The sequence below is a fragment of the Mycteria americana genome, chromosome 1 (genome assembly GCF_035582795.1).
Source record: "Mycteria americana isolate JAX WOST 10 ecotype Jacksonville Zoo and Gardens chromosome 1, USCA_MyAme_1.0, whole genome shotgun sequence".
NCBI classification, from domain to species: domain Eukaryota; kingdom Metazoa; phylum Chordata; class Aves; order Ciconiiformes; family Ciconiidae; genus Mycteria; species Mycteria americana.
In genome coordinates this window covers 99,743,653-99,770,165 of record NC_134365.1, presented here as the reverse complement: position 1 = coordinate 99,770,165, position 26,513 = coordinate 99,743,653, and the positions used below count along the sequence as shown (strand labels likewise).

Below are 26,513 nucleotides of genomic sequence, written 5' to 3'. Positions count from 1 at the left end.
AATTTCGGTCAGAAAATCTTGATTATTCCAGTGTAGCATGGCTGTTGTGAAATGAAATTATTACTTGTGCATTTTATAGTTCAGCACTTATTAGCAGGGTTCCTGGGACACTGATGACGTGGTATCTCTACAGCTAACCGCATGGAGTCCATGAGAAGATGTAGGGACCAGATAGTTTGGAAGGGGTGTGCGGAATTCAGATGCTAATTATTAGGAAGAGAGGTTTGGGAATTAGGAAGCAGAGAATTGGAGGGGAAGTGATGAAAAACTGGGTGGCTGGTACTGCTCTGAGAGCAGCACTCCACAAAAGGTCATTGACTTCAAGCCAAACCATAAAGAGCTACTGGCTGCTCTGAAGGGGAACATTTGCAACCTCTGGTTTGTTTTCAACGTCTTGCTGTAGGTTCCCTATAACATCATTGGGTGGCTTGAGAAGAACAAAGACCCGCTTAATGAAACTGTGGTAGGCATTTTCCAAAAATCATCCAACAAACTCCTGGCAAGCTTGTTTGAAAGCTACGTTGGTGCTGACAGCGGTAAGCAGAATCAGCTCATGTGGGTTTTCTTTCATTTTTGGGATGCGTGCTTCAGAATGAATTTAAGAAACAAAACAATTCTCTCAACTGCAATTGACTCAATGCTAAATGAGGCAGTGACTAATTATTTAGATGCGCACAGCATCTGTAGGAGTTTGCCGGTTATACCAAGCAGGCCATTAACTCAGCTAGTTTGAATGCGTAATACCTCTGAGCAATTTTGGCAAGGAAATCTGTGTGTTGTGAACACCCCAGTGGGAGCTGAGCATGCAAGTGCTCAGATATGCAGGCAAGTGTTGCACAAAAAATTTTGTACATAAATGCCTATGAACAAAACCAGCTCGTTTCCCACACTGTAGTCCTCCTTGCTAGCCACCCTGAATTAAATCAGAAATACAAAGTTTAAGACAGTGTTTTGGAATATTTTGTTGGATTAGTGGCAAGTAGATACTGAAGGTACCTGAACAGCATTCCACATTGGCCAAAGTAGAAGATTTTGCCAATACATCTTCCTTTTTGGTTGCTGTTGGTTTTTTTTAACAAGACTAGTGTATGGCTGAGAACGTATTTAAGCTGTATGCATTACACAGAACTGTTTTATTTGTGAGGAAACAAGTAGCAAGCATCCAGAAAATTGATCTTAAGTAAATAAGACTGGCATTCATTACAAAGATGTAGCTCTTATGTCCTGAAGTTGCAATCACTTACAGCCTATTTATTAGTAACCTCGTTTCTATAGATGATGTTGTCATGAATCATAAGACACTTTCTGAGGAAGCAAGCAGGCTGCAGACTTCATAATGTGAATAAGAGACAGAGCTGAATGTAAATAACAAAAATCCTGCCACTAGCAAATTCTTGCAAGTTACTAACTGCCTGTTTGCCTGTGGATATTCCTGTCTGTCAGAATACTACCTTGCTTCTCCTCAGTGTAAAGAGGAAAGAACAGCCCGTCCAGATTAGCCTCTTCCAGTCTTGTCAGTGTCACTTTCAAAAGGGGGAAAGGCTGTGGATAATTGCATCAAGCACATTGCACTCTTCGCTTCTCCTTTTATGCTGACTGTTGTTGACAGGTGACAGAATGCCAGACCTCCTGGGAATGATCTAATGGTCCGATGTTTAGAAAGCTACAGCAATTGCTGTACGTTTTTGGGTCATGTTTGGCTCTTGTGAAACTTTGTAAAGGTCATGTCAGAAACTAGCATTCCTTTGGAGGATCTGAGTGATTTTGACTCTGAAGCTTTAAGCAAAATTCAGAGGACGCAAAGCTACTATATCTAAAATTACAAATATTCATTTCCCTCTATTCTAGACAAATGTTACTTGCACAAGTTCAGTGTCTGCATAGCAGACACGTGAGAATCACTGTCTACACAGTACAATGTATAGTATAAATTTTCCATAAGCATTACTTTTCTTTAGCTTTTTGTTTTTCTATATCATTTCACCCTATAGGCTTTTTAATGAACTACAAACTACTCTATTTTGTTAAAAGTTATTTTTCTGCCTTATTCATATTTATGGACTTTCTGCATAACAAGTGATACTGTCTAGATCTGAAATGCAAATGCAATCCAGAAAGCTTACAGTGGTCTTTGACAAAAATCCTGACTATGGACAGAGAGCTGCAAACTTGTGATACATAACACTTGATGTTCAGAAGTTTTTGTGTAATATTTGAGCAATCAGAGTCATCAAGTCATTAGCTATGCCTTTCATTCAAAGGAAGTTGTACTACTAGAACAGTTCGTCTGCCTCCCGTGCCCTGCCTGCACCTCTTACTGAGATACAGATTGTGATTTTTATTTATTTCATTTTTTTCTTAGTTGACCAGGGTGGAGAAAAGAAACGCAAGAAAGGTGCTTCTTTTCAAACGGTGTCCTCATTGCACAAGGTTTGTTTACCTCTTCCCACCTGATAGTTTGAGTTAAGACAATGCATTGAAGAGGAATGTTAAGGATTTTAATGGACAAAAAAAATTGAAATCCAACATCAAATTTGATTCAGGGCCTGGGTTATTGACCTTGGCTAAGTGAATACACTGTTATTAGAAATGCATTTATGAAGGGCATGTGGATTCCTATAATAAATAATCTTCTTGAGCATTCAGGAGATTAAATGTTTTTTATTCTATTTGAGAAAGTACCACAAAATGTTGTGAACAACCTTTATCACTTATTTTGTGGCTTATAGCTTCATGCATGTCTTTGGAACAGGAACCAATTACAAGTAATTTGCTAGTCCCTATCTGATTATTGTTTGTAATTGGATCCTAGGGTTAGAGCAGTCATGGAAAACAAAAGTTGTTGAATGGAGCGGCATATAGCCTCTTTTTTCCTGAGTAATTCCTTTCTACTGGGACTGGCATGTGCTCCTGGTGGAAGCTGTCGCTAGGATCATGCCTGGGGAAAAATGGAGCCTGTAATTTACCATTAGTACCGTTTCTTATGGGTAACATTGAGGAAGCTGTAATGTAGGTAAACCTCAGGTAGGGAAGGAAGTAGTTATCTCCCACTAGTCATGTCATTTTATCTTGTTTGGAGGTACTCCTCATGAAGGGAAATCAAGGGAAATCAAGACCTGTATCTTACCAGCTGAAGAAGTGTAAAGATAGCTGAAGGATCACTCAGAGAGTAATCTAATAAGCCACAAATAGAAGCCCACTTTCCAGAACACAGGGAGCTGCTAAGTACCTGGCTCAGGTTGTCTCATTTATCATCCTGACTGGCATATGAGAAATTTTCAGTTTGAACAGTTGTGCTGATGACATTATATTCCAGCTCCAGTGGTCTCTATTTTCTGCTGACCAGACAAAACACTTTCCACAGAGCTTTGGTGATCATTGGTAGGCACTGAATGGTTGGCTTCTTCCAAGCTAGCTTGCTGCCTGCCTGGGAGATGTCTGATTTAGATCAATAAAGGGAAAATATTTGGCCAGGAGGACAAAAACCTAGCTTTTATGAGGAACAGATGGGAAAGGTGAACTATCCTCGCTGAGTGGGGAAGTGACTAGGCAAAAATGCAGCTGGCTTTACCGAGATGCTCTGCAGGATGATACTGCATCTTGCTTGCTGTTCATCTTGTTTCTGACATTTCTGGGGTTGTAAATAAAACATGTGTCTTCTGAAGACTTTGCTAAAACCAGTGTGGATTCCTATAATAAAGTTAATTTGTGATTTGGTTTATTTGAACACATTTCTCTGTAATAGTTTTGGTAAGTTTATAATTTTGTTAGAGACTATTTAAAGAGATGACCTTAATAAGCTTAACAACCAACAAACCAAAGAAATAAGTGATTAGAATTCCACTAAACTGCTAAAGCTAATTGTGTTTTTAATATGTCTGTTCTAGGAAAATTTAAATAAGCTGATGACTAACCTAAGATCTACAGCCCCTCACTTTGTACGATGCATTATCCCCAATGAATCAAAAACTCCAGGTATGGAAAAAACAACAGTCTTAAAATTCTAGTATATTTGAATTATGTCATTCCAATACTTACTTCCAAGTCACCAGATTGTACTTAAATACTGCCTGTGTTGTTCACCTTATCCAATGGTGTTGCTCTTTCAGGAGACGACACCTCACATTTTCCAGTTCCCTCAGTGAAATGAATATTAAGCCCTATGGATAATTTAGCCTTATTTTTCCTCTGTAGGTGCAATGGATGCTTTCCTTGTCTTGCATCAGCTCCGCTGTAACGGTGTCCTGGAAGGCATTCGCATTTGCCGTAAGGGTTTCCCAAACAGGGTGCTTTACGCTGACTTTAAACAAAGGTAATGTAGAGCTGTGTTGTCTCCTGTCCTAATCCATCAGTCAAAATAAGCAAAGCATATCTTCTTATTTTTATTTGAGGTATTTTATTCCATTCAAGTTTATTTTCCATTCAGTTTGCCTGAACATGGAAGGCAGCATTCTGCTCTTGCTTGTGTCTGTGTAGATGCAAAGTAGGAAATTACCCTAGGTGATTTTTTTTTTTAAGTTTTGGGGTAAGGGGAGGGGCAGGAAAGCAGAATCTAGGCCAATTTACTCATTGCTCATCTGTTATTAACAGGTACCGCATTCTGAATCCAGGCGCGATCCCAGAGGACAAGTTTGTGGATAGCAGAAAAGCTGCTGAAAAACTGCTGGCGTCTTTAGATGTTGACCACAACCAATATCGTTTCGGACACACCAAGGTAACCAGGAAAGACCATCACTGCTTATGTAAAGAGAAAAGTGATGGATCTAATATCCAATTTGTAGAATAGGATATTATGCAATTTCTGGCAGTGGTGATTAATGAAGAGTTAATAATAAAAGGAACCAGCAATATAGCAGCAAAGTTATATTAATTTTTAAGGTGTGCTAGAGGAATTTTATTTCTTTGGCTCAAGCTCCCACAAAGCTTTTATTACAGCAACACTACAAGCAGACACAGCAGCAGCTGATGCTCCATGCCCCCCAGTAAAACAATAGCTTATTTAATATAATATAGGTACACTCAAACATATATGGACCACAAGATCGGCTGCAGCTTTTGAAATGAGGCCACGTGCAATTATGACATGATCCCATTAGCATGGATCTCTGGGAGTTGGGAGCTGTGGTTCAGCTGACCTGCTTTGAACCCTGTCACAGCTGAAAAGTACTGTGGCAATAAAAATGTGGCAATAAAATAGTTCAGCCTATTCAAAACTGGGGAGATGAGACTGTTTTAAAACAACCTTGGAACTGTACAGTGCAGTCCTTGACGCAAGTAGTATTTGGCCCTCTATACTATTTTACTTTATAGTGTCAATAAAAATACCATTCTTCTGAACAATTTCAATAAGGTCTGTGTAACTCTGGAATAAAATAATTTGTTATGGTGAAATAACATCTATGCATGTACCAGGTGTTCTTCAAGGCTGGTCTCTTGGGCCATCTAGAAGAAATGAGGGATGAGAGACTTGCAAAAATCTTAACAATGATCCAGGCAAGAGCACGTGGCCGGTTGATGCGGATTGAGTTTCAGAAGATAGTGGAGCGCAGGTATGAAGGCTTCCCCTTAAATCTTAGCTGATAATAGTAATTACCATTTAATTATATGTTGAATAGAGCCATTATTACAGTCCCTAAGGCTATACCTAACCCTAAATTAAAGGTTTAAAATAGACGTATGATAAAAATAATAGCAACTGTATATTAGTCGCCTGCAGATCTGGTAAAAATCAGATTTGGAAATTTTTTGTGTCCCTGAAAATCAAGAGATACGGAGGAAGTTTCTTGTATATCTTGGAACCTAGTACAAGTTCCTAATATTACTGAGAACAAAGCCATGAAACTGACTGAGAATGAAGAAAATTCTCACTTTCTCAATTCAGGCTAAGCTTTAGGGAATTTTGTTTGTTTTCTTCTTAAACCAGGGATGCCCTTCTTGTAATTCAGTGGAACATCCGTGCTTTTATGGCTGTGAAGAACTGGCCCTGGATGAAGCTCTTCTTTAAGATCAAACCTCTTCTGAAGTCTGCAGAAACTGAAAAGGAGATGGCCAATATGAAGGAAGAGTTCTTGAAACTGAAGGAGGCCCTGGAAAAATCTGAAGCCAGGAGAAAGGAACTTGAAGAAAAGCAAGTCTCTTTAGTTCAGGAAAAAAATGATTTGCTTCTCCAGCTCCAAGCTGTGAGTAGACACATATATTCATATATTCTTTAGATGTTCCTTGAAACTCAAAGGCTTACAGACCAGAATGTTAGTGCAATTCAATTAAAATAAGCTGTTGATCTTGTCAGATTCTTGCCAAAAATTAGAGCGGATAGAAATTCTCATGTTCTAGCATATAACCAGCTGGGCTAGCAATGCAAATCTTAACAGGTTCTGTTCAAGGCAATGTTGGTGGCAGTTAGATATGGAAGTATTCTTATATGTGACTAGTCATGCTCACCAGTGTCTCATCCTGCTCCATTAACTACTTGTCAGTCTTGTCTTCTGAAATCAGGAGCAGGAAATTTTCCTTATGCTGCTCTGTAGCATTGGATCAGGCTCTCTGACCACTTACAGGATAGGGGACAAGTGAGGAGGAAAAAAGGCCAGGCAGTCATTGCTGTCTTCTTCCTTGTGCCACACCAGGAGCAAGACACTCTGGCAGATGCCGAGGAACGATGCGACTTGTTGATTAAATCCAAGATTCAGCTGGAGGCCAAAGTCAAAGAACTGACAGAGCGGGTTGAGGATGAGGAAGAGATGAATTCTGAGCTGACTTCTAAGAAGAGAAAATTGGAAGATGAGTGCTCTGAGCTCAAGAAGGATATTGATGATCTTGAAATAACACTTGCAAAAGTAGAGAAAGAGAAGCATGCTACTGAAAACAAGGTACCTTTAGAACTTCACCATGTATTCAAAAGAGGTTGGGCACGGATTGCCTTTATGACAAGAGCTACTGGTCTTCCGATGGTTTTACACTGTCTGTTACACAGGCCACACTGAAGAATCAGTATACAAAGAGTTATTTGACCTTATGAGGGGAAAAAGTGTTAACTCTGAGCCTAAGTTTCCCTTTTTCTGAAGTGAGTTTTGCTGCAATTCAGCTAAAGAATTATGTCTAGTTTGGGCATTTTTAAGTAAACAATTTTCTGCTGTAACCATGAGTTCTTCTAGCTCGTCTTCTTAGACCCTGTAAATGTAAAGCTCATCTCCTACTTCTCCTAGAGAGAATCAGAAGCTGGAGACTCCCACTATGAGAGTGACACTGAAGAGAGTTTAGTACATTTGAAAGAATGTACAAACCCACAAGAACTGGCACACATCGGCTCCCTTGATGGCAATTTCACTTAAAAAGCCACAAGGGGTCAGGGAGGGGAGAGATCCCTTTCTTTCCATCATCTTCCTGCATACAAGTTCAGTACAGACAGTCATTTGAGCCGGGTTATGATAATCACTTGCTTCAAAGTCCTACAAGTACATCTTCCTTTCTCACACAGGTCAAAAATCTGACAGAAGAAATGGCGACTCTTGATGAGAATATCAGCAAACTTACTAAGGAGAAAAAGTCCTTGCAGGAAGCTCATCAGCAAGTTCTGGATGACCTACAAGCAGAGGAGGACAAGGTCAACACACTGAGCAAAGCTAAAGTGAAACTGGAACAGCAAGTGGATGATGTAAGCTGGCTCTGCCTTCACGTTTCCCCAGGCTTGTTTGTCCACCACTTACAATTTCATGAGTCTGAAATGTTGCAAAGCTTTGAAATGTATTCCTGTCCTTTTAGAAATGATCGAGGATTTAGAAATGCAGTCCTTGTTGTTCTGTCTGTAAAAGGTATAATTACAGGAATGCTATAAAAACTGATCTCTGTAGTTCAGCCTTTGGAAGGAGTGTGATAACGAGGGAAAATCTACCCAGTTTGCATTTGCAGTGTAACTGGCATGAAGTCAGACAGAACTTTGCTACTAAGAGAACTGTAATGCTTGCACAAATGTAAACTGTGGACTAACCCTTATATTATATTTCTTTAGCCCATATGTCCACTGGGTGCTAGAAAACAAAAAATGTAAAATAGGATGCTTGTACTTAAATACTTCTGCTTTGCCACTTGCTCAGCACAAAGCTGGGCTTAGCATACATTTGACTGTTGTAAACCATCTGTGTTCAATATATTTAACAAGTGACTTTGTTCCTAAAGCTTGAGGGCTCACTTGAACAAGAGAAGAAAGTGAGGATGGATCTAGAAAGGGCAAAACGCAAACTGGAAGGGGATTTGAAGCTGACCCAAGAGAGTGTCATGGACTTGGAGAATGATAAGCTGCAGATGGAAGAAAAGCTAAAAAAGTAAGAGACTGATTCTGTTGTACAAAATAAAGCAGCACAGTTATCACTGTCATTTCAGAGCCTTTAGGTGTGTCATCCTGCTCTGATGGTGGCTAAAATGTAATTCCATGACAGAGGAGAGAGTGTCTAGCCAAGGAGGGAGGGAAAAATCACTCTTACTTGTGCACAGTATACCTGAAACATTAGAATTCATTACACTTTCCAGCATTTTTTTTTTTTAAAAAAAGGTATTTGTGTTTTTCGTTGCTTAGAGGAGAAAGCTGAAGGAAGTCTCTAAAGTTGTGTATCCTAACTAGCTATGACAGTATTGTTGAAAGACCTGACTCTGTTAAACATATTATTCCATTGAGTCTGAAAATAACATTACTTTTGTATGACACAAAGAACCAGAAATATAATTGCACAAATGCATACAGAGTCTTGACTTGGAAACCAGTGCTCAGAGGAAGATGTGTTTTCATGCAAATAGCAATATATGAGGATTGCTTTCATTTTTAGATACGTTAAAAGTTTTATTGAACAACTCTTTAAAAATTGCAAAAGCCTAACTTGAAGCTACAGGGAAAATTGTCACAGTAGGATTTTCCTTTCTGTGGCAGGAAAGAATTTGAAATGAGCCAGCTGAATTCCAAGATAGAAGATGAACAAGCTATAGTGATGCAGCTGCAGAAGAAGATCAAGGAGCTTCAGGTCAGCTTGCTTCTTTCTCATGTATCTTAGGATGAATTTCTCTTTGTGCCTCACTGAAGGGCTTTGCAGAGACTTTTCATGGCTAGCTGCAGCTTAGCTTTGAGACCCAAAGTGGTAGCTTTGAGACCCAATTCTGTAGCTTCCCAGACTGATCCCTTTTCCCGTCAGGGTGCTTGCTCTATAGTGGTTCCTTCCCAGTAGCAAGACATACGACCACAGAATGCTAGTGGTTTCAGGTAAGGCAGAAAAGCCTCTGGTGTTTTGTTTTAAGCAAATAATATTGTTCCACACCATGGAGCTGAGGGTGGATGCTGGGGAGGAGTTCAGCAGTGATAAGCATGGATTTGAAATTTAGAGGAAGGGCTCAAATGCACAGGAAATTTTCAACAGAAATAAAAAGGCCAAAGAAAGTCAGCACAGTCCAAACAAAATGTCTTGACCCAAAGTATCAGTTCTGCTTTTCTGTAAAGAAAGAACATTTGCATAACTTGGATGTGTAGATTGGTCAAAATAACTGTTTCATAAAAAAGACTGTCCCAATGAATATTCATTAGTCATGCAATTTACACACTGCTGTATTTGAAATCCTGTCTTAACACTCCTAGACAGAAGTTACTTCAGTCACAGAGCTCTTAAAATGGGAACAAAGAGTCCTTCCCCTTCAATGACAATTTGTTGCTGCTACTCCTACTTATCAAGTAACTTCTCTCAGGTACTTCAGCTGAATGTCAAGCACATGAGTATAAGGTCAATGCACTTGACCAAAATGTCTTGAACTAGAGCTTGGAAAGCAATCTACTGTGAGAAAGATGTGACTCATCATTCTTACTCTAGCTCAAGATCTGATTTATTGGCACAAATGGGCAAGTTTCTGTGTTTCCACCTGTGTTGTAAAGTGTGGGCTGGCAGAGGGTTTAACAATTTGTAAGGTGCTTCAAGGTATTCCAATGGGAATCATCATGACGGTGACCCAAAGGTGCTCATGTCTCTTTGTAGGCTCGTATAGAAGAACTAGAAGAGGAGTTGGAAGCAGAAAGAGCTGCTCGAGCAAAGGTGGAAAAGCAGAGATCAGATTTGGCCCGAGAGCTGGAGGAATTAAGTGAGCGACTTGAGGAGGCTGGGGGAGCCACAGCTGCCCAGCTGGAGATGAACAAGAAACGTGAGGCAGAGTTCCTGAAGCTGCGGCGGGACCTCGAGGAGGCCACACTGCACTACGAAGCCACAGCCGCCACCCTGAGGAAGAAGCACGCAGACAGTGTGGCTGAGATGGGGGAGCAACTGGACAACCTGCAGCGGGTCAAGCAGAAACTGGAAAAGGAGAAAAGCGAGCTGAAGATGGAAGTGGATGATCTGTCATCCAACATGGAGCAGATGGTCAAGGCAAAAGTAAGGGTCCCGAGGCTTCCCAAACCCCCAAAGACGATGTGTAGCTAAGGCAGGTCTGAAGGTTTCCCAGGACACCTGGTAGGGCTGAAGCGTTTCAGAAGGTGGTGTCTTGCAATCTGAGGGTGCTTATGCGCACAGTGTCCCCCCTTCCCCAGCTGGTGGCATAAGCCTTCTTACCTGGAGATGGGACAGCAATTAAGGTGGCCTGTCTAAAACACATAGTGCATGCCCAGTTGCAGGCATATTGTTTATCTGTATCTCTCAGAGCACAAAACTGTGTCACTTAAATTGTGCTCCCCCAGGCTGGTGATGACTGGGCTGATGCCATCCAAGGCTGGATATCTCCCATCCTAAGCAGAGTCCTCTCAGATCCTGCCCTTGGTTCACAGTTTTGACCCATGTTAGCAAGGAGTGGAAAGCAAAGGCTTGCATGACCATCATGTGTATTTTTACTTCCTATGGCTGAACTGTGGATTTTGTTTCCTGAGTAGATAATCTTGGCAGCTTTCAGAGCACTCTACAGAGTTCTTTCAGTGCAAGTGAAGAAAAGAAATTTCAGTATTCTGAGAGTTAGAAAGCTGTCATCAAACTCAATTTATGATAAATGGCAATTAAAGCAGAATCAGTAAACCAATTTTCATTGGAGGTGATTTTCCCATCTAGTAATTATGAGGAGGCTTATGCCTGAATTTCATAGGCATGTGATTGCTTTTGAAGTTCTTGCAGAGACTTTTTACTCTGGTGCTTTAGTTCAGATTGCAATTCAGGGAAAGCAAATGGGGAAGGTGGTCTGATGGGGAGACCCCTGGCCTGGGACTGCGGACACAGGGCTACTATTCCCCGCTTTACAGCTGTGGTGTTTGTGTCTTTGCTATCTGCCATTTCTCTGAAAGGCAAACAAAAAAAGGATACATATGGAAGGCTACTGCTTCCAAATGGCTGCCTGGAGGCTACAGCTTTGTATGTCTTGTCTCCTGATTCCTGTTAGGCAAATGCAGAGAAACTTTGTCGCACTTATGAAGACCATCTGAATGAGACGAAAACTAAACTGGAGGAAATGACTCGCCTCATGAATGACCTTACTACTCAGAAGACAAAACTCCAGAGTGAGAATGGTACGTGCACATTCAGCCTAAGATAAATTCCTGGAAAACAGTCTGTCAAGTGTGTCTCAGCACTATGTCAGTGAGATGTATTGTGCAATGGCATCTGCTTGAAGGTGGCTGGGTTAGGATTGCTGAATGAAACAGTGGCTTTGTGTCTTTTGACTTTCCTATCTTCAATATTTTTATAACCTTGGCAGCAGGGGACAACCTTGCCTTTGACTGGCTTTTAAAACAAACCTATAACCATATTTACCAGCATACCGTGCTACCATCTCATGAGCTGAAATGGATGTGCTGGCTAGGTACGCAGTTTCAGGAACAAGGACATGTACATCTCTCTTGCAGTGCTAGAGGGAAGATGAACGAATTGGCATACTGCTGCTGTCTGTGTGAATACCATCTTCCTCAGCATGACCTTGGGCATTGCATTCCAGAAGACACTCACATCCCACCAAAAATACCACATCCTCTAAGTGCTTGCTACCTTTTTTAGCCAGAGTAGTACTATTTAATCTCTGCATCCTCATCAGATATCACCATTCTGTGTATTTTCAAAGACATATTTCTCATTTCCTGTCTGTTTTCATGTTAGTTCTATGTACTCCTATGAGGCTGCGGTGTCCACCATGCAGTGACGCCCTTCTTGTGATAAATGAAATTTTCCTTATGTATCCCTCTGTTCTGTACACTGGTCATTGTGAGGTTCTCAGGGTGCTTTGGAGCACTCTGAAAAGTCGTCTGTGGAAAACCAAGATAAAGTAGTGAAGAAAAGTATAAACAAAACCAGCTACAACTGCAAATGAAAGTAAGCATCAGTCTAGTCTGATCCACGAGCTAAACTAAAATTAATGAATCAAGGTATTGGCAGTAAAAATAATAAAAAAAAAACTCACAAAACCAACAAAAAAACCCCCAAACAAACAAACACCTAAGGAAAACTATCCTGGTGAAGTGTCTGATAGTTACAACTTTGGAAGAAGCTTCACAAGAGGTCAGCCACAATCACTGTTAGTTCTTTTCCTCAGCCAAATTGGACAGGTGGGATTTTGATTTTGGCTGGGACTTTGTAATTTCCTGGTCTTACCTTTTTTTTTTTTTCCTTTGGTTAAATCCTGTGGCAGGTGAATTTATAAGACAGCTTGAAGAGAAGGAGTCACTGATAAATCAGATGTCCCGGGGGAAAACATCATTTACACAACAGATTGAAGAACTTAGGAGACAGCTAGAAGAGGAAACCAAGGTAATGCTTTGACTCTCTCCCATTCATTGAGATGGAATGGGGAAAACTGTTCATGTTGATTTGTAGCCTGGATAAAAGCTGAAAGAAGACATAGGAATGAGAATGCTTCCTGGTAATTGTACTGATATAAGTTCCTGCCCCTGACTGAGGCAAGTCACTGGAGAAGAGTTTGGGAAAATAATCAGCATCCATAATTGCTAAATAAAACTTACCTAGTAGTATAGCCAAAATCTCAGATCTTGCATCTTAAAAGTTTGGATGCCTCTCCAAAGATGCTGGATTATCTTCAGTCTTAATAGCTTCCTCAACATGTCACCAGTTAGGGATGACTTCAAACACTTCTTACCTCACTTGACCTGGACTGTCAAGGCCAGAGGCAAAAAGAAAAAAAGGCTTAAGTCTCTGTTTGATTTTCTAGGGGCTGTTTGTTTGGGTTTTGCTGTAGGTAACCCTGCAATGCTGTGACCTTTCTATCCCTGCAGTCCAAAAATGCCCTGGCTCATGCCCTGCAAGCAGCCAGGCACGACTGTGATCTCTTGCGGGAGCAGTATGAGGAGGAGCAAGAAGCCAAGGCAGAGTTGCAGCGGGCTCTCTCCAAGGGAAATGCAGAAGTGGCACAGTGGAGAACAAAGTATGAGACTGATGCCATTCAGAGAACTGAGGAGCTGGAAGATGCCAAGTAAGTAGGTTATGTGGACATCGTCGTCCCCTTGGCTGGGAGGACTGTGTTCCCTGGGTCTTGTTACGGGGCTAAGGAAATAGGGCAATCTGGTTGGAAAAAGCCCTCTGGCTCACTGCTGTCATTTGTGGCTGTCCTTCTGTTCTTTCCATTGCTTAGGCAAGTCAATGTTTCTGTTGAGTCATTGTCCATGGGGTAGTGGATACGGATACTGGGGCTTATTTAAGAACTAACAAGATTGGATTACTCTACTTGTTTATCTCGCACACTCACTTGCTTTGCCCCAGCCCAGTGCTATGTTCCCTAGGTCTTGACTTGCCTTCCCAGCAGGGAGATGATAGCTGCTCCAGGAAGGTAGGGCAGAAAGTCATGTTGGCTCCTGCTGTGCAGCCACTCACAGCTATCAGTCTCGGGTGTTATTGGGCAAGGTCTCTGAGCATCTCCAGCATCTGCCTCCACACATCTCTGATCTGCAGGATCTTCCCCCACTTCCAGTACATTTCCTCTATATTGCATCTTTACTTCCTTCTTTCTGGGCCCTCCTTTCTTTCCAGGACCTATTCTTCTTGCCAGGACTCCCAGCCCTCTGTTTTCCCAATCTAAATAGTCTATGAACAGAAGCCCAAGGCATGACCAGCCTCCTGACTGGGGGTTCTGTTTCATATCTCTTAACTGGAGGAACATGATACTTTCATTTAGACCAGGTGTTACCAAAATTTACAACCAGCCCATCCTGGTTACAGCTATCGAGTAGCAGACTGCTGCTTAAGAGTTGAAAAGTTCAATTTCAAATATTCACACTCAAGCACACATGCACAAAATCATCTGCCACACGTCAGCATTCATAAGCTGATTTTTTGCCTATCATAGTCCCTTCTCTCTAGAGGCTTGAGTTCCCCCTCCCTTCCCCTTGCCTCCCCCAATTTTCCCTTTCAAAACTGATTTATTGAAAATACTGGTTTGGGGTCAGTTTTTCTGGACAACACGTCAGCGGTGGCTCTCAGTCATTTCACTGTCTCTTCCCACCTGGTAGGAAAAAGCTTGCCGCTCGCCTGCAAGAAGCTGAGGAAGCAATCGAGGCGGCCAATGCCAAGTGCTCTTCTCTGGAAAAGACAAAGCACAGGCTGCAGAATGAGCTGGAAGACATGATGATTGACCTGGAGAAGGCAAACTCAGCAGCTGCCTCGCTGGACAAGAAGCAGCGTGGGTTCGACAAGACCATCAATGACTGGAAGCAGAAGTATGAAGAGTCACAGGCTGAGCTGGAGGCTTCCCAGAAGGAGGCCCGTGGCCTCAGCACAGAGCTCTTCAAGCTGAAGAATGCCTACGAGGAGACGCTGGACCATCTGGAGACGTTGAAACGGGAAAACAAGAACCTCCAAGGTAGGCTTCATTCAGGCCCCGCGTCCAGTGCAAGAGCCACACCAGTGGACAGTTGGAGGGATGCAGGTGCCCTGTAACAGCTGTGGGGAAAAGCATTTGTCTCATCCTTGAGACTAGCTTTCTGATGTGTTTGGAGACACTGACTGATGCTGGCAATGAATGTTTTAAACATAGAAATTGCTATGGCCAGAGAAGAGCAGGCTTCCCTTTGCTCACCTGTCAATGAAGCTCACTGGCAGAGATGCCAGTCTTAGGGGAGCAATAAGAAAGATGACAGAGGTACAGTGGATGAAGCCTAGATAGCTCCCAAAGCACAGCACGGTGCTGCTAGCCTGCAGATCACAGATAAAAACTAAATCACAATAACCACTTCAAAAAGCATTTACAAGAAAGTCTGTGCCTTCAAGTTGGTCAGGTGAAAAAAGTTGCTGTAATTGAAAGTAAGGCAGTGCTTGTGTACAGATGAGCCCTTGAGGTAGTATTTTGAAGCATGGGTCCTGTATTCACACTCCGTGAATTGCAGTATGTTTGGGACACTCTGGTCGCTAAATCTGTCCATCCTTTTTGTTTCAGAGGAGATTTCTGATCTGACCAATCAGATTAGTGAAGGAAACAAGAACCTCCATGAAATAGAAAAAATCAAGAAACAGGTTGAACAAGAGAAGTCAGAAGTTCAGCTGGCTCTGGAAGAAGCAGAGGTAAGGAAAGAAAGCTCAAGGGAAGAGGAAAGGGTGTCTTTATCATTATTTTCCTTCCTTTTTCATCCTCTCAGCAACACAGCCAAGGTGTTGATTGTTAGCAAGTGCAACCTCTCCGCACCCAGCTCCTCCGGCCTTGCTAGCCAGTGTTTTCAAGAGTGACTGGTGACTTTTGGAGATGTCACCTCTAAGATCATCAAGTGGAGGCACTTTCAAAGGAGGTGCCTTGTAGGTTTTGGGTTTTTGTGGTTGGGGTTTTTTTTTCCCTTTCAGGAAGCTCAGAAATCTTCTGCTCACCTCCTGAAAATACAATCCTTCTCGCTCACTTCAGCATAGAATATTTCAGTCTTTCAGGAAACAGAAACTGCTGAGAATTATGGTCTTATTTTATCAGATATTTCTAGTGTCTAGTTTCCAACAACAAATTGACCATTTCCTGGTTTTGAGAATAAGAAGACAAACCTCCTGATGACTTTAAATTGTATAAGGTCTCAGATATTGTGTTGGATACTGCAGCCTGCTTAAAAAAATGGTAGCAGTGTCAGAAACCAAAAGAATACAGGCCATTTGGAAAACCTTTGACTCCCATAGGAGTTTGGTAAAGACACTTAGCATCATTGCGCTAATTTCTACAGTGACAAGTATGCACGTACCCAAGAGGGATGCCTCATCCTAGTTTCCAGAAACAAACCAACAGTATGGAACAAGCTGACTGGAAATCCTGATTATTCACTTAAAGGGCTGGGCTGTCAGGTTTTTTTCAAGTTTGGTGCATTGCAGAGCTAGGAAGGGCAGATGTTGCTGGCTAGAAGCAACACGGCACATAGCAAGAGATTTTTAGTGAAGGCTGCATTTCTTTTGAATTGTACTCTAAATAATATCTGCTAAAACAAACATCATCCAGTGACAGGGATCTGTTAATATCTTAAATGCTGTGCAACTTCCTTTGTCTGTTACAGGATGCTTTATACTTTGCAGGGATTTCACAGCCAAACAAACAGGTGTCATGACCAGAGCAGAGGAAAGATCATGTCTTTCTTCCACAGCTCTGAGATGTGGAGAGTGATTACATGCTCTGTCAATAAACTTCTCTCACTAGAAAGAATACATCGGTTCTTGAGGGACCTAAGGGGCATGCTTTACTTTCCTGGACTGTGTGGAACAGCTTCCTAAAGCTCAGTGAAATTAGGAACTAACGAAAGTAAAGTGGTGATGTATTCTATTTTAATTGTGAAAGAAATGGTTTAATACAGATTTTCTCCCTTCCTTGTGAGTTTGGGTCTCCAGCAGTCACAACGGTGACACAGTACTCCTGCGTGCTGTTCCCATTAATACATTGTGGCTCCTTGGCATGAAGTGTGCATTCGACTGACCTGTAGCTGCTGCATGATGGCCAGAGATTAGCAAGGACTTTGTACCGCTTTGTCTTCAGAACCTCCATTCTGTTTCCATCATCTCTCGAGGGAAGCATAGCTACGCCTGTGCAATTCTACCCTTCAGAGAGCACTTCCGAAATATATGGTGTTCAGTTCTGCTTCCCTTCCCTGTGCGATGCGAGCAGCAAGGAGTCAGAATGCCACTGAGCCTGGTTTATGCAAGACCTGGAAGTCAGAGGCCCTGTTATTTCACTATGGGCTGTTGTCAGCTTAGTTCTTAACTTCCATATATGAGAGAAATGTAAGAACAAAGACATAGGAGCAAATCTCCCTTGTTTCATAGAGTTGTCTTCATGTTAATTGGAAAGAGCGGACAGAGTATTTTTGCATTTTGTCATACAGAGCTGATGTCTGTTATTTCTTTCCTTGAAGTCATATTGTCTAATAAGATTGTATAAATGGGAGGCTTTCAACACTTCATGATTTGGAGAGATCTTTGTGAGCTGGGGGATGTGTAGACCTCTTCACGCTCCCAACAACAATCTTGCTTTAGCTTTTGCCTATCCCTTACAAGCCCGTGAATTTCTGGAGGGTGTCTGTACAGGGGTGCAGAGCAGGGAACGTCTGTTGATATCAAAACCACGCAGGCAGGGCCTAAGGTATTTTTTTGCTGAGCTGTGGCCTGTTTGACAATCTGTCCTCCGAGGAGCTTGCTGCTCAGTTTTCCAGCTGCCAAGTTGCATTAGAAGGCAAATAAATGCATTGTTTTGCCACGTAAGCCGCTCATGTCCTTGCCTAGAGAGAGAGGCAGGGAGGAAATAGTGCTATTGGGAACGGGAAAAAAAGTGTGAAGGGATCATCTTTGTGCAGCAGTTTGTGATTTGAAAAAATAAAAAAATAGCACCTCCTGGCCTGCAAGCTCTTGGTGCTTTCTATTTCAGGGAGCTTTGGAGCATGAAGAAAGTAAGACCCTTCGTTTTCAGCTTGAACTTTCTCAGCTTAAAGCAGAGTTTGAAAGGAAGCTGACAGAAAAGGAGGAAGAAATGGAAAATATAAGGTACTGTGCAGGAAGCAGCATGGTTTTTTTAAGGGGAAAATCTCAAAAGACCAGAAATATTCTCAAGACCCAAGCCAGTCAAATGCACCACAGGTAGTTATGCCAGCACAAGCAGATACTGTCTGTACTAGGAACCAAGACAGCTCTGATTATTTACCGAAGGGTAGTCCTACCACATTACCATTTCTTAGTTCAAATATTCCTGTCAGTTCAACCTCTGCCAGCGTACACATAAGCCCATCATACATATCACATAGCAGCCGTAACACAGCTGACTGGCATAACCAAAATTGCAGCAGACCAAGGGCTGCTAAGTCTGTATGTTTACAGTACGGAGACAAGTAGGTCTAGAGAGCTGCCTTCTCCTAATCCTCTAGGATGGCTGCCTCCCAAGGGGAACCACAGGCAAAATCAGCAGTACTGCCTCAGTGGTGCTCAAACCTATATTATCTGAAGACAATCTTTACCTCTGCACTTAGTTAATTTATGCAGTTACAGCTACACTGATTGTGGGAGGATGTGAGGAGCTTGCCGTTACGTGTACAGCATTTGGGTAAGCAATGAGAATTGCAGAGGTACAGAAAGTATGAATATAAAGGAAAAGGAGCCTGCAGGTGAGAGGGTTTAACAGGAAAAATGGAAAGCAATTAGATGACAGGAGGATGATGTCTTTTGTCTCTCCTGTCCCACCCAGCACAAACTCTAATCTGAAGAGTTGCACTCTTAAAATGATGCTACGCTGGGCCAGATTTTCAGCAATGTGTGTGTGTAGTTCTTCAGCAAACTCCGGCCTTTAATTAGTCAGTGTTGCAGCACTATTAATCCAAGAACCATGTCATTGTTTGTTGGTAGGGTAAAGGGAAGGGGAAGTCCAAGGCTCACCTTGGCCAGCATAGATACAAGGATCGATATGTTAATTGTTTAAAAAACAAATAATGTTTCAGCCCTTTCGGATACTATCTTTTGATGACCTACAGATATCTGGATTACAGAGATCTCAGGACAAGCTATCCTAACCAATGCCTTCTGCCTCAGCTTCGTTATCTTTGTTTTGCTGCCAAGTTGTTCAGCAGACATGCTGTGCTGTTCCCTGGGAGTCTAGGGCACAGTTCAGTATCCTGATGAAGCAATAAGGCCCTCAAGGTTTTCCTTGTTGACTCAGTGATTTCCCAGAACTACGTTTTCAGCAAAACTTGACTAGCAGCGAGAGAAATGTGTCCCTGTGTGAGTCATATTCTGTGCTTTGAGTTACCTTCTGGTTGTAAGAGAGCAAAACTTTCATTGTAGGACTTGACTGTTACAGAGTCAAGAAAATTAAGCACCTGTCTGTATCTGTTTTGCCATCTTTAAATTGGCACTAAGCTGCCTTTCAGAGCAGGATCAGGCTGTTAATTAGGGCGGGCTTAATCTCTCCTAACTTTATATGTCCATAACACAGATTTCTATTCCTGAATTATTCCCCTTATAATTGAGCATAAGAAATGTGTTTCAACATCTACTTTAAGACACAATAAATTGTAGCTTACACATGCCATTTACTATAAAGACCGTCTGGAGTAATTGGCTTAGAATGTAGCTGCCTACCTTCAGTTTGATTAATCCCCTCCACTAATGCCTTCATAAAAAGGCTGAGATGTAAAACATCCCAGTAAATGATTCAGTAAATATCTTAGTAAGTGACTGCTAAGCTTCAAGTGCTTCTTGTTAGGTTCAAACCTGTTCTTGCCTGAGTTTACAAGTGATCTGAGAGAACTCCTTGCTCCAGTATTGCCAAAGGAAATGTGGGAGAAGGATGCTGTAGGTGCTTACAGATTGGGAGTTAGCTGAGGGTGTGAAGCACACCAGCCAGTTAGATGGCAGTGAGGCACTAGAAACCTGTGCTATGTACGTCATTCAGAAATATACTATTTCTGGAAATGAGACACTTTCAGGAAGTGAAGTACTGTTGCATGTAATTCTACATTCCTGTGCAGAGAGGAAAATTACTCCATTCACCCTTCATGTCCTTTTTACATTATTCCATAATCAGGAGAAATCAGCAACGTGCCATAGATTCACTGCAGTCCACCCTTGATTCTGAAGCCCGGAGCAGAAATGAGGCCATCCGGCTCAAGAAGAAGATGGAAGGGGACCTCAACGAGATGGAAATCCAGCTCAGCCATGCTAACAGGCATGCTGCAGAAGCAACAAAGTCAGCACGTGTTGTGCAGACACAAATAAAGGTACTTCGAGAGCTGCCAGTCCCAGTCACCCAATGGTAGGTGCAGGCTATGTTTCGTTAGCACAGAGCAAAACAGCAAAGGTGATGGTAATTAAGAGAGAAGCTACTCCCAAGGATGTGCAGGGAAAACCCTTAGTGATCATGTCTGGCATAAGAGAATACTGAAATATGGATTTCTTCCAAGACTTGCATACAAGCTGGATGAGATCCAGTCATAAAACCCTTGCTGGCTACAGCCTCCTGCAGGGGCAGAAAGCTACACCATGAGGAACTGAAAATCTATGATCTTCTTGTGAGCTTGCAAGTCCTTTAAAAGTGGAGAGCAAGTCAGTTGGCTGGAGTACAGGGAGTGTGTGTATATTCAGCTTTGTTGTTTGCTTCAACATTTGTAATAGCTTAAAAAAAAAAAAAAGTGCTTTGCTAAGACACCTTTTAAGTCATCACCTCTCTCACACCGAAGCAGCTAGTTCTGCCTCAGGCAGAACTGCCAGCTCTGACAGATTCGAACACATGGGTTTTTCCCCTGTTGCACCACATGCCACAAAAGCTATTCAGCTTACAGTGTGGAGGAAGCCTTTGTCCAATAAAGAAGCACTGAAATTCTTGGGTGGGCCCCATGCAACCTCTGCAGTCTGGGGTCCTCTTATGTAAGCACAGCGGCTTGAAATGGAGTTGCACTGGTAAAAAAATACAAACATGTATTTTGTTATAGGAGCTTCAGGTGCAGCTGGATGACTTGGGACATGTGAATGAAGATCTGAAGGAGCAGCTGGCAGTCTCTGACAGGAGAAACAATCTTCTCCAGTCGGAGCTGGATGAGCTGAGGGCTTTGCTGGACCAGACTGAACGGGCAAGGAAGCTGGCAGAGCATGAACTGCTGGAAGCCACTGAACGTGTGAACCTGCTTCACACTCAGGTTGGCTTTTTCTGTGCTCTCCCCCTCACTGAGTTAAACTCAGCCTTGTCTAATAAGCACTGACACTGTTTGTCCATAGCCGTCATAAGTCAGACACATCTTGCCCTCCTTCAAGGGAGAAAATGAGGGAGAGGAAGTAAGTCACTCTGTAGGTATGCCACCTCACTCCCGTCGAGTTAGCTGGAATTGATGATTCAGCCAACTGCTTTAAACAGTTTCCAGAAAAAGCAGTGATGGAAGATAACAAGAGTAAATTCAATTTCTTTCCTTGTTCCGTGCTGTAAAACCGGTTTCCTGCTTTTAGTTAAGCCATGGCTGGGATGGTGTGGCATTTCTTTGGAGAAGCGACAGTTTATGATGATGTTACTCAGCAATGAAAACTGTAGAGGCTGGGTTCTAAAATAGATGTATTGTGCAGGGCAGGAAACTACCCTGCAGAAAAGTGCTCCCTACCACATCACAGATACTCATAAATATAGGCCTTTGGACTTTGTCACAATGGACACCACAGTTTTTACAGGGCCATGGAGGGGCACATCCTGATGTGCCAGCATTTTTGCTACAAAACCAAAGCTTCTCTTCACCAAATAATTAATGGTCAGAAGGAAATGAAAATGTGCAACAGGCTGGCAATGTTTTGCAATGTTTCCTCCAGCCCATGATGCCATGGGGCTTCTGTTTTAATCACCTCATTGACTAACTGATTATAGGTCATTAGTATTCAAAAATGAACTGGCTTATTCTTCTATTTCAATCTCTTGCTTATTATTTTATCTAAATCAAAATCTGAATATTTACAGCTTTGAGAGTATTTTTAATATTTCCTCAGACTGAAGTTAAGCTACATAGTAAAAGCCAGCCCTTACCATGTACCTGGGCCTCCCTTCCCAAAGCATAGAAGTGTTTAGGTCGGAATAGACCTTTAAGATCATCAAATTCAACTGTTAACCTAGCACTGCCAAGTCCACCACTAAACCATGTCCCTAAGCACCACATCTAGAGGTCTTTTAAATACTTCCAGGGATGGTGACTCCAGCACTTCCCTGGGCAGCCTCTTCCAGTGCTTGACCACCCTTTCAGTAAAGAAATTTTTCCTAACATCCAATGGAAACCTCCCCTGGCGCAACTTGAGGCCGTTTCCTCTTGTCCTATGGCTTGTTACCTGGGAGAAGAGACCAACCCCCACCTTGCTACAGCCTCCTTTCAGGTAGTTGTAGAGAGCGAGAAGGTCTCCCCTCAGCCTCCTTTTCTCCAGGCTAAACAATCCCAGTTCCCTCAGCTGCTCCTCATCGGACTTGTGCTCTAGACCCTTCCCCAGCTTCGTTGCTCTTCTCTGGACACGCTCCAGCACCTCAATGTCCTTCCTGTAGTGAGGGGCCCTGTACAACTCTGTGTAATCCAGGAGTTGCAAAAATCAGTAAGCCTTGGTGTGCTATGGTATTTAGAGAAGTTATGTGTCTAATCATCACTTTTCCTCCTTTTCCACTGTTCCTTTGGGGAAAACTTAATAAAAGAACACAAGCCTCATCAATCAAAAGAAGAAGCTGGAGGGTGACATTTCGCAGATGCAGAATGAAGTGGAGGAATCGATCCAGGAGTGCAGGAATGCAGAGGAAAAAGCCAAGAAAGCAATCACAGATGTAAGCAGGCTGGTTTCTTGCTCACTTCTTTTCAGTACCGCAATGTATTAGGACAACCAAGTAAGTATTTCCCAGGTCACCATTTCTGTGCTTGCTACAAAGCTCATACATCCAAAGGGCTCCACAGTTATCTGGAGGTAACTGATGAAACTACAAAATAAAACAGGCTAGAGGTAAAAAGAGAGGAAGGACTTCTTCCTGATGTTTGGGGTTTGGTTTTGGTTGTTTTGTTGGGTTTTTTTTTGCCCCAAGTATGCAGTTTCCACGGATCCTCAAAGTCTTAGCTCATCTCACCTTTGAATCGGGTAAATCATACACCTGGATAGGCTAAACCAGTTCAGACTGAACTAGCATTAACTGGTCTCCTGGTGTACATAGAATCTGATGGGAGAAGCAAAATTACTGAATCCCGAACGAGGTACGCTAGAACTAGGTGTCTATTGGAAAAACATGAGGCCTAAGATCCCAGGAGGAGAGAGGGAGTGTATTCTTCCTCTAAGGAAGACATCATTTGGGCAGGTATAGTTTCATTTCCCACAGACCTGGAGAAATCCACATCTTCAGAGTTCAGCTGATGTATCGCATCATACCAACAGATAAAATGAAAGCTAGAACTGGAGGTTTCTGTGAGTTACATGTCTGGAGTGCCTGGTCAAAGCTATTCCTGTACCATGGTCTTTACTGCTTCTCAGCTGACAGCACTATTACTGCTTGCCAGAGAGAAGATGCTGATTGTCCTTGATTCAGCTCCAGCCTGGATTGCAATGACTGCTGTCTTCCGCTGATTGCTCAGTGATGGCTACAAAATCTGTAAATGGCTCTTGGTGGCAGGCACAAACATCAAAGGAGGAATGAGCTAATTGGCACCCTTGTTACCTGTCTTACAGAACAGCCAGGGACTATGTAAGATGTTGAAACTGAGCTTCCTATCCCAGCACAGACTGCAGAAACTGCTCTGCTGTTACAGCCGCTCAGGCAGCTCTTGTCTATGGCTGTGCAGGGAAATTTGTCTGGTAGTTGTTTTAATCTACTACCTTTCAAGAGCTCCAAACACCAAGATTAGATTTTTAATAAGTTCTAGGTAAAATGTCTGTAGTGAATGGCACAGGCTTACTTGTAGGCATTATAAATGAGGACATTCTATAGCACAGATACTAAAAGAAAAAAAAAAGTTTGGGGGAAAATCTTAAATCACAGCATTAGAATACGGAGGGAAAAAAAAGGCCTACAAGGCTATTCTGTCTTTGCGCTTCCTCTGTCCAGGCAAGTTATGCCACACAAGATATTCTCTGGAGCTTTGTGTACAGTGAATGATCCAAGTAATGGATAATTCAAGATAGATCTCCCATCATTTCTTCTGAGACATAATTCAATAGCATAAGAGAGCTGCTGTAAAATGTGGTTGTTTTTCAGGCAGCAATGATGGCTGAGGAGCTTAAAAAGGAGCAGGATACTAGTGCTCACTTGGAGAGAATGAAGAAGAACATGGAGCAAACCATTAAAGACCTCCAGAAGCGATTGGATGAAGCAGAACAAATAGCCCTGAAAGGTGGCAAGAAGCAGATCCAGAAACTGGAATCCAGGGTAAGTTTGTGATCCAATTTCAGACCACTGTCTCCTGCTTACAGAACTGGGACCAGGTAGGTGCCCCAGGGCTGCCTGATAAGTTCATAGAGGCCAATAAGGTACACTATAAACACCTTCCTCTCTTTCACAAAATGCAAGTAAGCAGTTCTTGGAGGCATGCTTCCCCTTTATCATCCAGCTACAATGAGCTGTTGTAGCGCAGCAGGTGACCAAGCCCTTGATTAAAAAAATAATTTAAAAAGCCCCAACATCTAAACCCAGGAAAAGCCTCTACAATACATACTTCAGTTAAACTTTTTTGGCCTTTGCATATGTCTGCACCTTTGCTGATGAAGTTTAAATATGTTTATGAAAAGCAAAATGGAAAGGTGACATTTTGATCTGTTACTGAAATTCTACTCTATGGAGATGCTGAGAAAATGAGCATTTGTTGAACTGTGAACTGAATTATCTGTTGCTTTATATACGTAGCATAAATGGCAAGGGTTTTTCCTTTTTTGCAGGTTCGTGAGCTGGAGAATGAACTTGAGACTGAACTCCGTCGCAATTCAGATGCCCAAAAAGGAGCCCGCAAGTTTGAGAGGCGCATAAAAGAGCTGACTTACCAGGTACACTGAGGACTGTAGTAACCACTAGGTCCCTGGAAAGAAATGTGTTCTCCCAGTGTCATAAGTTGCCTCAGTGTTTCAGTGAAGGATGAAGGGCAGCATTACCCAGAGCTTTCTGATTGTAGGAAGCTTTAGGGATAGGAGGAGCATCTCCCTAGGGTTACCATCATCTTGCTTGACTCATCGTGACTAATGTTAGAAAGCCTCTACTGCTGGGATTTGGACAGTTTTAGCACAGTATTAATATGCAGCAGGCTTAAATGACTATTCACACTGCAAGAGAAGAAAGGGCCCAGCTGTGGTGATGTTGAGAAAAAGAGCCAGAAGGATTCAGTTGACTCTAACGCATCACTCGGTGTAGAGTTGCCCAGTCCCAGGGCTCTGCCACCTATTGCTGAGCAGCAATGTCTAGTTGTGAGCCTCCCACAGGTTTGCTAGCAGCTGCTGTTGCTGCTTGCCTTTCGAAAAAGGTCTTCAGCACAGAGCACTGATCTTTTTGCTTTCAACAGCATTCTTAAGAAGATAATCCATCTTTTAAGGAGATGGATCCTAAAAATCTGCTCTAGGAGATTATTTAGCCCCCTACCTGTTATTTTACTCTGACTTTTGTATGCAGAGGCTGAAGGTTGTTTTCTTAGAATACAGTGCTTCGGCACAGGCAGACAGAATTAGCTGGTCCTTCTGCTTATGCACTGTGACAGCTTAAACCTGGCTCCTTTTACTGGAACTGCCTCCAAACAAGGTTTTTAAATATGGAAAGTACATGTGTTTTAAGCCCACCCATAGGTCTGTTTCACTAAATAATGACACACCCTATAATGACAAGAGTGCTCCTCATCCCTGAGCAAGGAACCCTGTGTGTGTTTGTGCATAGTTCTGAAAGTGTATGCACATATATATGTATGTGTATATGTATATATATTTACATGTCTATAAAAATGGGGAGGGTACTCTCTTTTAGTCCTCAGCCTCCAGGCTTACATACATCTTCAATCAACCTATAGAAATTTTTCTCCTCTATACACAGGGTGATCACAATATGGCTTGTTTGTATTTTGAACTATGTGTTTTTAAAATTATACATATGGCAGCCATACCTATTTCATTGTGGGAGACGCTTTAGGTCCTTTTACACTGTCAACCCAATTAATGGTGTTTTGATGCAGTCAGAAGAAGATAAGAAGAATCTGGCCAGGATGCAGGATCTGATTGACAAGCTACAATTAAAAGTGAAGAGCTACAAGCACCAAGCAGAGGAAGCTGTAAGTAACTATTTGGGCCCTCTTACCTTTGAGAAATTTATTGTCCTAAACCCACAATCTTTAATCCATAGAAGCTTTTAGTACAAATACACATTTTGTGTGTGTATTAATATTTGTATTTATATTCATATAAACCCTGTATGTGTAAGTGTATTTATAATATATATAAAATAAAATATGTAGCATATGTGTTGATTATATTTAAGAAAAGGTATTCAATTTTGTCTTAAGATTGCAGTATAATTTGCAAGGGAAAAGGGGGGAAGGGAAGGAACAGGAAAGATTTTTTTTCCTCCTAGTCCCTCAGGAGGCATGTTGAGAACCTCCCAGTTCACTTTACATG

General features: G+C 42.2%; 1 protein-coding gene across 3 annotated transcripts in view; it reads left to right on the top strand.

Moving 5' to 3' along the window:
* Nucleotides 1-26,513, top strand: part of MYH15 (myosin heavy chain 15) — a 51,042-nt gene that overhangs the window by 22,213 nt on the left and 2,316 nt on the right. For 2 of the 3 annotated variants that reach the window (XM_075514970.1, XM_075514961.1), the window contains exons 18-41: nucleotides 404-536; nucleotides 2,363-2,430; nucleotides 3,888-3,975; nucleotides 4,195-4,312; nucleotides 4,591-4,714; nucleotides 5,413-5,549; nucleotides 5,924-6,179; nucleotides 6,627-6,869; nucleotides 7,478-7,654; nucleotides 8,176-8,321; nucleotides 8,921-9,011; nucleotides 10,008-10,397; nucleotides 11,386-11,512; nucleotides 12,625-12,743; nucleotides 13,226-13,422; nucleotides 14,456-14,805; nucleotides 15,379-15,503; nucleotides 17,821-17,936; nucleotides 19,966-20,158; nucleotides 20,870-21,073; nucleotides 22,588-22,713; nucleotides 24,127-24,297; nucleotides 24,804-24,908; nucleotides 26,075-26,170. In XM_075514970.1, coding sequence (XP_075371085.1) covers nucleotides 404-536; nucleotides 2,363-2,430; nucleotides 3,888-3,975; nucleotides 4,195-4,312; nucleotides 4,591-4,714; nucleotides 5,413-5,549; nucleotides 5,924-6,179; nucleotides 6,627-6,869; nucleotides 7,478-7,654; nucleotides 8,176-8,321; nucleotides 8,921-9,011; nucleotides 10,008-10,397; nucleotides 11,386-11,512; nucleotides 12,625-12,743; nucleotides 13,226-13,422; nucleotides 14,456-14,805; nucleotides 15,379-15,503; nucleotides 17,821-17,936; nucleotides 19,966-20,158; nucleotides 20,870-21,073; nucleotides 22,588-22,713; nucleotides 24,127-24,297; nucleotides 24,804-24,908; nucleotides 26,075-26,170 — 3,900 coding nt within the window. Of the gene's footprint in view, nucleotides 1-403; nucleotides 537-2,362; nucleotides 2,431-3,887; nucleotides 3,976-4,194; nucleotides 4,313-4,590; nucleotides 4,715-5,412; nucleotides 5,550-5,923; nucleotides 6,180-6,626; nucleotides 6,870-7,477; nucleotides 7,655-8,175; nucleotides 8,322-8,920; nucleotides 9,012-10,007; nucleotides 10,398-11,385; nucleotides 11,513-12,624; nucleotides 12,744-13,225; nucleotides 13,423-14,455; nucleotides 14,806-15,378; nucleotides 15,504-17,820; nucleotides 17,937-19,965; nucleotides 20,159-20,869; nucleotides 21,074-22,587; nucleotides 22,714-24,126; nucleotides 24,298-24,803; nucleotides 24,909-26,074; nucleotides 26,171-26,513 lie in introns of those variants that run through there. The other variant, XM_075514978.1, reaches the window with a different exon arrangement.